Source organism: Lissotriton helveticus, chromosome 7 (assembly GCF_964261635.1).
Source record: "Lissotriton helveticus chromosome 7, aLisHel1.1, whole genome shotgun sequence".
NCBI lineage: Eukaryota > Metazoa > Chordata > Amphibia > Caudata > Salamandridae > Lissotriton > Lissotriton helveticus.
Window position 1 is genome coordinate 1,943,997,835 of NC_136068.1, and position 17,315 is coordinate 1,944,015,149.

General features: G+C 42.9%; 1 protein-coding gene across 1 annotated transcript in view; it reads right to left on the minus strand.

Moving 5' to 3' along the window:
- Positions 1 to 757: 757 nt before the first annotated feature.
- LOC144770951 (uncharacterized) overlaps positions 758 to 17,315 on the minus strand; it is a 197,945-nt gene continuing 181,387 nt past the window's right edge. Inside the window, exon 3 of the mRNA XM_078655790.1 lies at positions 758 to 3,808. Within this exon, the coding sequence (XP_078511916.1) occupies positions 1,132 to 2,820 (1,689 nt within the window). The 5' untranslated portion in view covers positions 2,821 to 3,808 and the 3' untranslated portion in view covers positions 758 to 1,131. The remainder of the gene's footprint in view (positions 3,809 to 17,315) is intronic.

The window sequence follows — 17,315 nt, forward strand, 5'->3', positions numbered from 1 at the left end:
CAGTCACACCCCCCCCACCGAACCACACACACTTTCACACTCCCATACAAATACTCAGTTAACTAATCAATAACTAATATAGACTTTCACATAGCTAGTAACCAACTGTAGAATCAGTTTACACAACAACTGTCAAAGTGATACAGATATTCACACAGTTTAGTCACTATCCACTATATTTAGTGAGACATTATAAATTGGTCAAGTAAACAGTCAATTACACTGCTACTAAATCCTCCATCCAAATATTTATTTATATATATCCACTTATTCTTCAATGCAAATTGCTATATATATAATGCATATTTAAATAACGAAGCAAACCACATTCACTGGATGATGTCATCAGTGATGTCATTTGAGATGTCATCAGTGAAGTCACTGACCATGTCATGAATGATCTAATATGTGACATCATCAGCAGTGGATTGCAGGTGCGCGAAATATAGTTAGTACAACTAACTATATAGGAGCAATTTCAATGGTTTTGTATGAGTAAAATGTCCAGCTAACTATAACACCACTAAAACTTATAGTTTTTTGAGTGAATTTCAAAGGTTTTTAAAAGCTAATTCCTAACTATATAACTCCTGAAACCTATGGTTTTTTCAGTGAATTTCAAAGGTTTTCTAAGTGCTAATTCCTAACTATATAAGGCCTGAAACCTATAGTTTTTTCAGTGAATTTGCTATATATATATTTCCACCAGCAGTATCCATGTGCGAGCGCGCACAAACAGGACCACGGACTCAGGATATAGCTGTTGCCAATATTTGTGCTTTATTCCGAAGTGAAAAGGTGCAGCCTCAGAAGTGTTTCGGACACGAACTGTGTCCTTGATCACTTGACGACGTAATCCAAAGCGGGAACTTTAAACACACATAGCACTTCCGGTAACGTGATCGGCATGGTGATAAACAATGACAAAATACTACACAATATAGTATTGTATTTACAAAGGAAGACAAGGAAGTAGTCATCTCTTCTGACCAGATTTGTCGCCTGGTGAGTAGTGAGGCTTCATTTCATTCTATACTTTTATCATATTCTCAACATTGATATGATTTCTAACTTTGTGTACCCTAATGTGCATTTTAAGACTTCTTTAACATCATAGTGTTTCACACATTCTTAGTACTGATAAGGTTTCTCGCCAATGTGTCTCCTCTCATGTACAGTAAGACTTCCTTTTTGAATGAACCTTTTCCCACATGCACGGCATTGATGAGGTTTCTCACCTGTGTGTGTTCTCTCGTGAGCAGTGAGAGTTCCTTTAATGCTAAAACGTTTCCCACATTCAATGCATTGATAAGGTTTCTCACCTGTGTGTGTCCTCTGGTGGCAGAGGAGTCCCCTTTTCACATTGAACGTTTTCCCACATTCAGTGCATTGATAAGGTGTCACGTCTGTGTGTGTCCACTTGTGACCAGTGAGTGTTCCTTTGAAACGGAACCTTTCCCCGCATTCTGTGCATTGATATGGTTTCTCACCTGTGTGTGTCCTCTGGTGCTCAGTGAGAGTTCTTTTTCTACTAAAACGTTTTCCACATTCTGAGCACTGATGAGGTTTGACCCCTGTATGCATCCTCTCGTGTACAGTAAGAGTTCCTTTCGCTCTGAACCTTTTCCCACATTCACTGCATTGATGTGGTTTCTCACCTGTGTGTATTCTTTGGTGCATTATAAGATCTGTTTTCTGTGCAAAGCATTTTTTGCATTCGGAGCACTGATATGGTTTCTCACCAGTGTGTGTCCTCTGGTGAGTTGTAAGATGTGCTTTTGAAATAAATCTTTTCCCACATTCTGAGCACGGATATGGTTTTTCACCTGTGTGTACCCTCTGGTGAGTTGTAAGACCTGCTTTTGAAATGAATATTTTCCCACATTCTGAGCACGGGTAGGGTTTCTCACCTGTGTGTATCAGCTGGTGAGTTGTAAGACGTGCTTTTGAAATAAATCTTTTCCCACATTCTGAGCACGGATATGGTTTTTCACCTGTGTGTACCCTCTGGTGAGTTGTAAGACGTACTTTTGAAATAAATCTTTTCCCACATTCTGAGCACGGATATGGTTTTTCACCTGTGTGTACCCTCTGGTGCGTTGTAAGACGTGCTTTTGAAATGAATCTTTTCCCACATTCTGAGCACGGATATGGTTTTTCACCTGTGTGAATCCTCTGGTGATCAATAAGCTTACTTTTTTCATTGAACCTTTTCCCACATTCACTGCATTGATAAGGTTTCTCCCCTGTGTGGCTCCTCAGATGAATTGTAAGAGCTTTTGTAGTACGGAACCATTTCCAACACTCCAGGCATTCATAAGGCTTCTCATTTATGTGTTTTTTATAATGAAAAAGAAGACTGAACAATTTTCCACATTTGGAGCACTGATATGGTTTCTCACTTGTGTGTGTTCTTTGGTGAACAGTAAACATTTCTTCTGTTATAAACTCGTTTCCACATTCTGAGCATTGAAAAGGCTTATTGCCTATGTGTGTCCTTTCATGAGCTGGAAAGTGATCCTTTCTTCTGAACCCTTGTCCATATTCTGAGGAATGAGAAGGTTTCTCCTCTGAGGGTAACCTTTGGTGATGAGTAGCACTTTCTTTCCTTTTGAACTCTTTGCCATATTCTGAGCACTGATATGATTTTGCATCCCTATGTGCTTTCTGGTGAATAGTAAGGCAGTTTTTCAAACGGAACCCTTTTCCACATTCTAAACACTGATGAAGAGTTACTCCTGTATGTGTCCTGTGGTGCCTGATTAAGGTGTTCTTGTAGCAGAAGCATTTTCCACATTCAGTGCCTTGATAGGGTTTCATGTCTGTGCGTGTTCACTGGTGTGCAGAAAGATTTGTTTTCTGACTAAAGCTTTTCCCACATTTAGCGCACGGATAGATTTTTCCCCTGTATATTTTCTCTCATGCGTACTAAAGCTTTGTCTCTGAGTGAAGCTTTTGCTACATTCTCTGCAGTCTTAAGAGTTCTCAGCAGCATGTGTTCTCTCACGTCTAGTAAGATGTCCTTGGTGGCTGAAGCTGTGATCACATTCCCTGCACTGATAAGGCTTCTTGTCTCTGTGCACTCTTTGAAGTGAAGTTAAACTTATTCTTTCAATATGCCATTTCATACATTCAATACAGTGTTATTGGTTCTCTTTGTATGCATTCTTTGGTAAGAGAATTTCTTTAATTCAAAGTTTCCTCATAATTAGTGCTCTAATAAGGTTTCACTCCCAAATGAGTTCTCTGGTGCTGAGGGATCTTTCCAATTATGTATTTGTCACCTTCTGTATGTATGTACATTTTGTCTGCATGCAGTATCAGGTGGACATTTAAATGTGGATCAGGTTCTTCATTGGTATAGGTTCTTCTGATACACTGTTACACTTTCACTTTATTGAAGCTATTTTCACATTTAGTACATTAATAGTGTTTATTCCAGATATGCATTCTTTTGTTGACGGAAAGAGTTTCGGTGTGACTGAAGCGTTTCAAAAATTCACTGCATTCATATTGATTATTGCTAATTTTTTCTGCAAATGCTCAACATTTTTAAACTATACTTGTCTTAGATATGATCGTTAATCTCAGTGTTTCTTCGTGAATAAAAACTTTATTACTCTGACCTAAACTTTGCTTCCAGATTTCCTTTGTGTGTCTGATGTGTAAGATGTCATATTCCTTTGACTTGTTGGGACATAGAATTGGTAATGTCACTTTCTTTTTAGAATTAGGCTGCCAGCAGTATGAATCTTCAAAGCACTCAACAGGATGTTACTTGTTGCTTTTCAGCTCACACATCAGTCACCTATAAATTAAAAAGTGTCATAGTATTAGCTTTATTCATGTTAAACCATCATTATCTACATGAAACAGGCTAGTTCTCACTGGCATTACGGAGATATATCTATTTTTACATGTTGTAAAAACCAAGGCTCTGAGTTTCTGTGGATTCAGGATGCACACATACTAGCTGTACCCCAGTAGCACCCAGTCATTGAGCTGCAGAGAATAAGACAGAAGACAGGATTGTGATTAGCCACCGATGCCTGAAGTCATCATCCCTTGGTGCTTACCAACACCACACAGATAACACAGCAATCTCACAACACCAGGTCACTGAGAGATTAAACCCAAACTCCTCCCTTCCAGAGAACACTTCTGAAGTCAGAGAGGAAACAATGACCTGGAGGAATTGTTTGAGGAATTGTTCTCAAAGGAATGGGCATCACAGATTTTCTTGGGTAGTTTGCTCCTTGAAGGACAACTAATCTCTGTAGCCACCAGAGGACACAGAACACAAAGCTAGGGACTATCTTTCAAAAGATGCATAGATAGCAGAAGGAACAAACACTGGCCAAGCCTAAATATCACCCCTTTGAAAGGAATTAGCTGATATTTTGGCTTTAATAATGCTTGTTGCTGCAAAAAGAAAATAATAGTCCTGGAGAAGCCAATAGGTCTATCTTTTTAATAGTGAGTGACTATTAACTGATGGGAGACTTTTTGTGTGTTTCTGTGGGGTTATATGGAAGGGTGAATCATTGAATGCGGGGAAGTGTCCGTGCGTGACTTGAGGGTAAGTCAGTGGGAGTGCTTAATAAATTAGATCATCACTAACAGTTCTCTTTGAGGTAGTGTGGTTGAGGAGCTAGGCTTATCAGAGGGTGTGTTAAGCATTTGTTGTATTCACTCAGACAGGGAATGATAGCATATACTCAAGAGACAAATCCAGACGAGTTAGTAAAAAACAAACAAGCATTTGCAATGCAATAGATCTTGCAGTACTGAATGTTTGAGCTATTGGCGTTGCTAATAATAATGCAACATCAATAGCTCAAACTCTCAGGAATGCGAGACCTATTGCATTACAAAGCAATCGCGGCATTCTCGCTTTAGCTTTAAACATCTGAAGTGCGAGGGCTGCCGTCCATTTCCAATGCATTAGCTCTCCCATTATTGAAAGTTTGAGCTACTGGGGTTGCATTTTTATTAGCAACACCAATAGCTAGTGCCTAGGCCTAGGGCCTTCAGAGACACATTCAATCAGTTCATGGGAACAGAAGATAAACTGCGCTTGAGACCTGTTTGTGGAAACCCACAACACATGCTTGAGAAACAGCTGCTTTCAGATAAACATCCAGACCCTTATGTATGAAGAGCATGCTCCACCGTCACGTCACTTTTTTTTCCCGCTGGGGCGGTGTAAATAATGTGCCATATTGTTGGTTATTTACAAAGTAGCGCATCTAGGCAGCTGCGTCACTTTGGAAAGCCCTGCGCTACATTGTACCTGCATCAGGTATAATGTATGCAGAGTGTGTGTTCCCACGAGAAAATGCCTCGTAGAAGTGGTGCAGTGAAATGTATGAGATTTCGCTGCGCCACTACTACAACTTGACTGCGTCGCAATCCTTACACCTGCTTCAAGCAGGCATACGAAGTGATGCAGGTCTTTTCACGTGGGACTCACCCATGCATAATGATACAATGCTGAAGTTGCGCCAGTTTTCCGACAGACTTCAGCAATGTGTCATTTTTGCGCCACCCGATGTGTCAGGATTCCTGACGTATTTGTAAACTATTGTGCCATGAAGCCCCGTATTGTTAATACGATGCATCCATGGTGTCACAAGGAAGACACTATGAAAAGTGACGCATCGCAGTTTTTGCCCAGCGATGCGCCGTTTTTCATAAATGAGGCCCTCAATCAGTTAATGGGAAGAGGAGAGAAACTGAGGCTGTGGCCTAGAGCGGGGAGACACAGCCAATACAAGCTTGAGAAGCAGCTGCCCTCGGCACACAATCATTTAATTGAAATAGAAGAAAAACTGCCATCATGATCGTCATGTTGAGGGATACGGCTAACATATGGACATGAAGCAGCTACCTTCATTGACACATTCATTCACTTCATGAGAACAGAAGAGAAACTGAATTTGTGGTCTTTATGTAGTGAGACACTTTCATGAGGCACTCCAGTGCTAGCACATACATACTAAGCAGCTGCCTTCAGAGACACATTTAATACTGTCATGGAAACAGAAGAGAAACTGGGCTTGTGGCCTACATGTAGCAGTACAGTGCAAGCTCATACATACTAAGCAGCTGCCTTCAGTGACACATTTAATACTGTCATATAAACAGAAGAGAAACTGGGCTTGTGACCTACATGTAGCCCTACAGTGCTAGCACATACATACTAAGCAGCTGCCTTCAGAGACACATTTAATACGGTCATGGAAACAGAAGAGAAACTGGGCTTGTGACCTACATGAGGCACTCCAGTGCTAGCACATACATACTAAGCAGCTGCCTTCAGAGACACATTTAATACTGTCATGGAAACGGAAGAGAAACTGGGCTTGTGACCTACATGTAGCAGTACAGTGCTAGCACATACATACTAAGCAGCTGCCTTCAGAGACACATTTAATACTGTCATGGAAACAGAATAGAAACTGGGCTTGTGACCTACATGTGGCACTTCAGTGCTAGCACATACATACTAAGCAGCTGCCTTCAGAGACACATTTAATACTGTCATGGAAACAGAAGAGAAACTGGGCTTGTGACCTACATGTAGCCCTACAGTGCTAGCACATACATACTATGCAGCTGCCTTCAGAGACACATTTAATACTTTCATGGAAACAGAAGAGAAACTGGGCTTGTGACCTACATGTGGCAGTACTGTGCTAGCACATACATACTAAGCAGCTGCCTTCAGAGACACATTTAATACTGTCATGGAAACAGAAGAGAAACTGGGCTTGTGGCCTACATGTAGCAGTACAATGCAAGTACATACATACTAAGCAGCTGCCTTCAGTGACACATTTAATACTGTCATGGAAACAGAAGAGAAACCGGGCTTGTGACCTACATGTAGCACTACAGTGCCAGCACATACATACTAAGCAGCTGCCTTCAGAGACACATTTAATACTGTCATGGAAACAGAAGAGAAACTGGGCTTGTGACCTACATTTAGCAGTACAGTGCTAGCACATACATACTAAGCAGCTGCCTTCAGAGACACATTTAATATTGTCATGGAAACAGAATAGAAACTGGGCTTGTGACCTACATGTGGCACTACAGTGCTAGCACATACATACTAAGCAGCTGCCTTCAGAGACACATTTAATACTGTCATGGAAACAGAAGAGAAACTGGGCTTGTGACCTACATGTAGCCCTACAGTGCTAGCACATACATACTAAGCAGCTGCCTTCAGAGACACATTTAATACTGTCATGGAAACAGAAGAGAAACTGGGCTTGTGGCCTACATGTAGCCCTACAGTGCTAGCACATACATACTAAGCAGCTGCCTTCAGAGACACATTTAATACTGTCATGGAAACAGAAGAGAAACTGGGCTTGTGACCTACATGTAGCCCTACAGTGCTAGCACATACATACTAAGCAGCTGCCTTCAGAGACACATTTAATACGGTCATGGAAACAGAAGAGAAACCGGGCTTGTGACCTACATGTAGCCCTACAGTGCTAGCACATACATACTACGCAGCTGCCATCAGAGACATATTTAATACTGTCATGGAAACAGAAGAGAAACCGGGCTTGTGGCCTACATGTGGCACTACAGTGCTAGCACATACATACTAAGCAGCTGCCTTCAGAGACACATTTAATACTGTCATGGAAACAGAAGAGAAACTGGGCTTGTGACCTACATGTAGCCCTACAGTGCCAGCACATACATACTAAGCAGCTGCCTTCAGTGACACATTTATACTGTCATGGAAACAGAAGAGAAACTGGGCTTGTGACCTACATGTAGCCCTACAGTGCTAGCACATACATACTAAGCAGCTGCCTTCAGTGACACATTTAAAACTGTCATGGAAACAGAAGAGAAACTGGGCTTGTGACCTACATGTAGCCCTACAGTGCTAGCACATACACACTTAGCAGCTGCCTTCAGTGACACATTTAATACTGTCATGGAAACAGAAGAGAAACTGGGCTTGTGACCTACATGTAGCCCTACAGTGCTAGCACATACATACTAAGCAGCTGCCTTCGGTGACACATTTAATACTGTCATGGAAACAGCAGAGAAACTGGGCTTGTGACCTACATGTAGCCCTACAGTGCTAGCACATACACACTAAGCAGCTGCCTTCAGTGACACATTTAATACTGTCATGGAAACAGAAGAGAAACTGGGCTTGTGACCTACATGTAGCCCTACAGTGCTAGTACATACATGCTAAGCAGCTGCCTTCAGTGACACATTTAATACTGTCATGGAAACAGAAGAGAAACTGGGCTTGTGACCTACAGGTAGCACTCCAGTGCTAGCACATACATACTAAGCAGCTGCCTTCGGTGACACATTTAATACTGTCATGGAAACAGCAGAGAAACTGGGCTTGTGACCTACATGTAGCCCTACAGTGCTAGCACATACACACTAAGCAGCTGCCTTCAGTGACACATTTAATACTGTCATGGAAACAGAAGAGAAACTGGGCTTGTGACCTACATGTAGCCCTACAGTGCTAGTACATACATGCTAAGCAGCTGCCTTCAGTGACACATTTAATACTGTCATGGAAACAGAAGAGAAACTGGGCTTGTGACCTACATGTAGCCCTACAGTGCTAGTACATACATACTAAGCAGCTGCCTTTGGTGACACATTTAATACTGTCATGGAAACAGAAGAGAAACTGGGCTTGTGACCTACAGGTAGCACTCCAGTGCTAGCACATACATACTAAGCAGCTGCCTTCGGTGACACATTTAATACTGTCATGGAAACAGCAGAGAAACTGGGCTTGTGACCTACATGTAGCCCTACAGTGCTAGCACATACACACTAAGCAGCTGCCTTCAGTGACACATTTAATACTGTCATGGAAACAGAAGAGAAACTGGGCTTGTGACCTACATGTAGCCCTACAGTGCTAGTACATACATGCTAAGCAGCTGCCTTCAGTGACACATTTAATACTGTCATGGAAACAGAAGAGAAACTGGGCTTGTGACCTACATGTAGCAGTACAGTGCTAGCACATACATACTAAGCAGCTGCCTTCAGAGACACATTTAATACTGTCATGGAAACAGAAGAGAAACTGGGCTTGTGCCCTACATGTAGCAGTACAGTGCTAGCACATACATACTAAGCAGCTGCCTTCAGAGACACATTTAAACTGTCATGGAAACAGAAGAGAAACTGGGCTTGTGACCTACATGTAGCCCTACAGTGCTAGCACATACATACTAAGCAGCTGCCTTCAGTGACACATTTAATACTGTCATGGAAACAGAAGAGAAACTGGGATTGCGACCTACATGTGGCACTACAGTGCTAGCACATACATACTAAGCAGCTGCCTTCAGTGACACATTTAATACTGTCATGGAAACAGAAGAGAAACCGGGCTTGTGACCTACATGTAGCACTGCAGTGCTAGCACATACATACTAAGCAGCTGCCTTCAGTGACACAATTAATACTGTTATGGAAACAGAAGAGAAACCGGGCTTGTGACCTACATGTAGCCCTACAGTGCTAGCACATACATACTAAGCAGCTGCCTTCAGAGACACATTTAATACTGTCATGGAAACAGAATAGAAACCGGGCTTGTGACCTACATGTAGCCCTACAGTGCTAGCACATACATACTAAGCAGCTGCCTTCAGAGACACATTTAATACTGTCATGGAAACAGAAGAGAAACTGGGCTTGTGACCTACATGTAGCAGTACAGTGCTAGCACATACATACTAAGCAGCTGCCTTCAGTGACACATTTAATACTGTCATGGAAACAGAAGAGAAACTGGGCTTGTGACCTACATGTAGCAGTACAGTGCTAGCACATACATACTAAGCAGCTGCCTTCAGAGACACATTTAATACTGTCATTGAAACAGAAGAGAAACTGGGCTTGTGACCTACATGTAGCAGTACAGTGCTAGCACATACATACTAAGCAGCTGCCTTCAGAGACACATTTAATACGGTCATGGAAACAGAAGAGAAACTGGGCTTGTGACCTACATGTAGCAGTACAGTGCTAGCACATACATACTAAGCAGCTGCCTTCAGTGACACATTTAATACTGTCATGGAAACAGAAGAGAAACTGGGCTTGTGACCTACATGTAGCAGTACAGTGCTAGCACATACATACTAAGCAGCTGCCTTCAGAGACACATTTAATACGGTCATGGAAACAGAAGAGAAACTGGGCTTGTGACCTACATGTAGCCCTACAGTGCTAGCACATACATACTAAGCAGCTGCCTTCAGAGACACATTTAATAGGGTCATGGAAACAGAAGAGAAACTGGGCTTGTGACCTACATGTAGCAGTACAGTGCTAGCACATACATACTAAGCAGCTGCCTTCAGAGACACATTTAATAGGGTCATGGAAACAGAAGAGAAACTGGGCTTGTGACCTACATGTAGCACTACAGTGCTAGCACATACATACTAAGCAGCTGCCTTCAGTGACACATTTAATACTGTCATGGAAACAGAAGAGAAACTGTGCTTGTGACCTACATGTAGCACTACAGTGCTAGCACATACATACTAAGCAGCTGCCTCCAGTGACACATTTAATACTGTCATGGAAACAGAAGAGAAACCGGGCTTGTGACCTACATGTAGCACTACAGTGCTAGCACATACATACTAAGCAGCTGCCTTCAGTGACACATTTAATACTGTCATGGAAACAGAAGAGAAACTGGGCTTGTGACCTACATGTAGCACTACAGTGCTAGCACATACATACTAAGCAGCTGCCTTCAGAGACACATTTAATACTGTCATGGAAACAGAAGAGAAACTGGGCTTGTGACCTACATGTAGCACTACAGTGCTAGCACGTACATACTAAGCAGCTGCCTTCAGAGACACATTTAATACTGTCATGGAAACAGAAGAGAAACTGGGCTTGTGACCTACATGTAGCACTACAGTGCTAGCACATACATACTAAGCAGCTGCCTTCAGTGACACATTTAATACTGTCATGGAAACAGAAGAGAAACTGGGCTTGTGACCTACATGTAGCCCTACAGTGCTAGCACATACATACTAAGCAGCTGCCTTCAGTGACACATTTAAAACTGTCATGGAAACAGAAGAGAAACTGGGCTTGTGACCTACATGTAGCCCTACAGTGCTAGCACATACATACTAAGCAGCTGCCTCCAGTGACACATTTAATACTGTCATGGAAACAGAAGAGAAACTGGGGTTGTGACCTACATGTAGCACTACAGTGCTAGCACATACATACTAAGCAGCTGCCTCCAGAGACACATTTAATACTGTCATGGAAACAGAAGAGAAACCGGGCTTGTGACCTACATGTAGCACTACAGTGCTAGCACATACATACTAAGCAGCTGCCTTCAGTGACACATTTAATACTGTCATGGAAACAGAAGAGAAACCGGGCTTGTGACCTACATGTAGCAGTACAGTGCTAGCACATACATACTAAGCAGCTGCCTTCAGTGACACATTTAAAACTGTCATGGAAACAGAAGAGAAACCGGGCTTGTGACCTACAAGTAGCACTACAGTGCTAGCACATACATACTAAGCAGCTGCCTTCAGTGACACATTTAATACTGTCATGGAAACAGAAGAGAAACCGGGCTTGTGACCTACATGTGGCAGTACAGTGCTAGCACATACATACTAAGCAGCTGCCTTCAGAGACACATTTAATACTGTCATGGAAACAGAAGAGAAACTGGGCTTGTGACCTACATGTAGCCCTACAGTGCTAGCACATACACACTAAGCAGCTGCCTTCAGTGACACATTTAATACTGTCATGGAAACAGAAGAGAAACTGGGCTTGTGACCTACATGTAGCCCTACAGTGCTAGCACATACATACTAAGCAGCTGCCTTCAGAGACACATTTAATACGGTCATGGAAACAGAAGAGAAACTGGGCTTGTGACCTACATGAGGCACTCCAGTGCTAGCACATACATACTATGCAGCTGCCTTCAGAGACACATTTAATACTGTCATGGAAACAGAAGAGAAACTGGGCTTGTGACCTACATGTAGCACTACAGTGCTAGCACATACATACTAAGCAGCTGCCTTCAGAGACACATTTAATACGGTCATGGAAACAGAAGAGAAACTGGGCTTGTGACCTACATGAGGCACTCCAGTGCCAGCACATACATACTAAGCAGCTGCCTTCAGAGACACATTTAATACGGTCATGGAAACAGAAGAGAAACTGGGCTTGTGACCTACATGTGGCAGTACAGTGCTAGCACATACATACTAAGCAGCTGCCTTCAGTGACACATTTAATACTGTCATGAAAACAGAAGAGAAACTGGGCTTGTGACCTACATGTAGCCCTACAGTGCTAGCACATACATACTAAGCAGCTGCCTTCAGTGACACATTTAATACTGTCATGGAAACAGAAGAGAAACTGGGCTTGTGACCTACATGTAGCCCTACAGTGCTAGCACATACATACTAAGCAGCTGCCTTCAGTGACACATTTAATACAGTCATGGAAACATAAGATAAACTGGGCTTGTGCCCTACATGTAGCAGTACAGTGCTAGCACATACATACTAAGCAGCTGCCTTCACTGACACATTTAATACTGTCATGGAAACAGAAGAGAAACTGGGCTTGTGGCCTACATGTAGCCCTACAGTGCTAGCACATACATACTAAGCAGCTGCCTTCAGAGACACATTTAATACTGTCATGGAAACAGAAGAGAAACTGGGCTTGTGACCTACATGTAGCCCTACAGTGCTAGCACATACATACTAAGCAGCTGCCTCCAGAGACACATTTAATACTGTCATTGAAACAGAAGAGAAACTGGGCTTGTGACCTACATGTAGCCCTACAGTGCTAGCTTATACATACTAAGCAGCTGCCTTCAGAGACACATTTAATACGGTCATGGAAACAGAAGAGAAACTGGGCTTGTGACCTACATGAGGCACTCCAGTGCCAGCACATACATACTAAGCAGCTGCCTTCAGAGACACATTTAATACGGTCATGGAAACAGAAGAGAAACTGGGCTTGTGACCTACATGTGGCAGTACAGTGCTAGCACATACATACTAAGCAGCTGCCTTCAGTGACACATTTAATACTGTCATGAAAACAGAAGAGAAACTGGGCTTGTGACCTACATGTAGCCCTACAGTGCTAGCACATACATACTAAGCAGCTGCCTTCAGTGACACATTTAATACTGTCATGGAAACAGAAGAGAAACTGGGCTTGTGACCTACATGTAGCCCTACAGTGCTAGCACATACATACTAAGCAGCTGCCTTCAGTGACACATTTAATACTGTCATGGAAACATAAGATAAACTGGGCTTGTGCCCTACATGTAGCAGTACAGTGCTAGCACATACATACTAAGCAGCTGCCTTCAGAGACACATTTAATACTGTCATGGAAACAGAAGAGAAACTGGGCTTGTGACCTACATGTAGCCCTACAGTGCTAGCTTATACATACTAAGCAGCTGCCTTCAGTGACACATTTAATACTGTCATGGAAACAGAAGAGAAACTGGGCTTGTGACCTACATGTAGCAGTACAGTGCTAGCACATACATACTAAGCAGCTGCCTTCAGTGACACATTTAATACTGTCATGGAAACAGAAGAGAAACCGGGCTTGTGGCCTACATGTAGCCCTACAGTGCTAGCACATACATACTAAGCAAGCAGCTGCCTCCAGAGACACATTTAATACTGTCATGGAAACGGAAGAGAAACTGGGCTTGTGACCTACATGTAGCCCTACAGTGCTAGCACATACATACTAAGCAGCTGCCTTCAGTGACACATTTAATACTGTCATGGAAACAGAAGAGAAACTGGGCTTGTGACCTACATGTAGAAGTACAGTGCTAGCACATACATACTAAGCAGCTGCCTTCAGTGTGTGGTAGATAAATAATTAATTACCGGTACTATTTTTCTATGCATTAAATAAAACAGATAGCTCAATAAATAAGAGGCAGGATCCGGGGTATCTGAGTTGAACAGGCTTTAATCAGGCACAAGGGAAAGGACAGGATCGGAACAGCCTGTAATAGAATGGCATGGAATGGCAGCTGCAACGTTTCATCAACATTACATAGTATATATAGGAAAACATTACAATTGCATTGAATACAGTAGGCGTAACAAGTGACAAACGTACGATAAGAACAAATGGGCGTACAAAGAAGGCGTGTACGTAGATATGTGATGAGAACGTCACAGAAGTGTCATAAATGGGTGGATACATGGAGGGGGCTACCTGGGCAGCTGGAACCTTTAACCTACTGGTGCGCGCAAACGGGCCATGACGTGTAACTAGGGAGAGCTGGGGGCTCTGACTTCTGCACTAGAAGAGGAGACTAAAGTCTGAGATGTCAGGACGACATGTACCTGCAGCATATCTGGTATCTTGTGTTTGGAGTACATGTTGATAGAATCTAAATGTCCAACTAAAAGATACAGGACTTGCACAGCAGTAATTCAGTGATTATAGTCAATAGTATACGTTATAGCGTGCGAGCAGGGTTGAGCGCTGTCTGTGCCATCCAGCGAAACTGAAGACTAATACAAAGCTCCTCCCGATGGAAGGAGACACCCCGTTGCACCGCTCTGTGGTTCAGACTGAAAAGTCTATCTGTTTAATCATCAACATTACTTCTCATCTTGGGGTTTCAAATATTGAATGTGAAGACGGAGAGCTGAACTGATAACTGTAGGCATAACATATTCTTGGCAGACATGCAGGCAGGCCAGGCCGGGCACCGCGCTGCTCGGCAGGAAGTAAGCGAAGGGTCAGGGATGAGGGAGGGGCTGCATCGCTCCTCGGAGTGGGTTCAGGAGACTGGAGCTCGAATCTGGTGTCCGGGCCCTGTAAGGCCTAGAAACGGGGATTTAACGTGCATAATGTAAAACGTTGGCAACATAGGCCTAATACTCGTTGCTTTCACGAGGACTGGATAACTGGCATACTAACGTTGGACACAACTATAATCGCGTCTTTATTCGGTCGAAGGGAGATATATGCATATCGATTATGCACATATAACATATTATGGGGAACACGTAGGGACACATGACAAGGCAAAATTCAATTTTCCTCATTCCCTCCTTGTGCCCTACGTTTCCATCAGGAAACATCAATATTCATGATACCATCTATCTGTTCATAGAGCATCATTTGCTCGTCTCGGATTGTCTTGGAACGGGACTTAGGACTAGGAATACAAGAGGTAGCGCACAAGCCGCAAATCGCAGGGCCACATTGTAAACATAGGCAACAACTGAATATGATCATTACTACTATTCCTAGGAATGACAATACTTTCCATCCCCAGGCAGATATTATACTCCAGAGCCAACCGGACCATGTCCAGGTGCCTGGATTCTGGTGTAACTGATGGGCTATCTTGTGAAGTCTAGTTATAGCTGAATAAACAGACGGTGCGTTATTAGGAATGAAAATGCAGCAACTAGATCCGATGACTCTACAAGCTCCGCCACTATCGGCCAGTATGACGTCAAGGACGAGACGATTTTGAAGCACGACAAATCTCATAGCAGATTGTTCCTCAGTTAAGTTACCTAGAGCGGAAGTAGTCTCATTCACTACTGCTTCAAGGGTTCTGGTTAACCTACGTATTAACTTACTATTCTGGACAGGACCTATGAAGAAAAAGAAACCTTTATTGAAGTCTTGATACTGTTCTAAGGCAGTTTCAGTTTGATCGACAATTGGGGATTCAGTCTCCCTTCTATGTCTGATGTGTACTAGATGTGTATTTCTGTGATAATCGGATGGGGCTAGAAAAACTGGTGGCAGTAGGAAGGCAATGTAACATGTTCCATCCCAATCTAGGGGCAAACGTACATATGCGGTCTGACCACATACAAAATACGAATGACGTGAGGCTTTGAAAATAGATTTCCCACTGTCACTATACTCGACCACAGTAATACAATCACTATGTCCTAGATGTACTGAACCATTCTTTCGGACACATAATTCGCCTTTCACTGGTAGGACTGTAATAGCAGGTAAATCTGGAGTAGTCTCGGACTGAACATTCAAAACCATGAAATTTGAGGAATAATTACCTAGATCATATACTTCATTTTCTAGATCTAACCCTGTTCTATGAGAAAGACCTTCCTTGTCTGGGAAACATGTTCTATTCAGAAGGGACATATCGTTTGTGGATGACGTTATCGTAAACCATGCTCCACACGAACCATTGTGCGAAAACGGATAGGGAAAGAGTGGCAGAACTCCCTTCGGTGTCTGGAAAGGGGGAAGTCGACCACACACCCAACAATTTGTGGCATTGCTAGTCTGGTGTGAATAGTGTAACATTCGGATAAAAGTATTGTTGCGCATGGCAAGTCTGTAGGATAACTCGTGAGGAGGTAGTTCACTAAAAGTGTGCTCTACTGTAACATTAGAGGAAAAATGTGCATGCGGCATGATAGGAGGAAAATATATATATAAAACATAACTTATGCCTGTAATCGAAAAACTCAGAAATAACATAATTAATAGAGTAACAATGCATCGACTTCGAAGATTTTTCTGATAACGTATTCTCTTAGAGTTTCGACTAACTCTCTCACTATGTGGGTCTATCTCATACATGTCAGGAACCTGTCTAACCGTTTCACCCGAGAGGGACTTAGACAATTAAACTGGCTGACTTACTAGACCTTAATTTTTCTTTATATTCCTGCTGTGGAGTTTTCTCTAACAGGGGAAGTTTAGAGTCAGTGTCTGGGCAATCCTTGAGAACGGGGCAGTCCTCGAAAAAAGTCTTTGGACGGAGTCCATGGAATCGTTTCACGTGACTGGAATGCAACCAGCCTTTGCGGCCCTCCACCTTGATCGCAGTCCTTGTTGTCATCAGAACGAGCTTCGGTTCTTTCCAGCGGGGCTCCAGCGGACTTGAACGATCAAAGTTCCTAATCAAAACGAGGTCGCCTGGTATGACCTCGTGCGGTTTCACTTGAGTGTTGTCTGGAAAGGCAGCGGCGACCTGTGAACGACAAGAGAGTAGTGCAGACATCAAGGAAGCCAGGTAATCTGTCAGCATATTACTGTCAACATCGGTAATTGTACGTGGCCTAGGTGTACCCCACATGTTTGGGGGACGACCGAAAACTACCTCGTAAGGGGACAGACCTGAACGGGAGTGAGCGACCATTCTCATGTAAAAAAGGGCGACTGGCAGTGCTACCATCCAATCTACA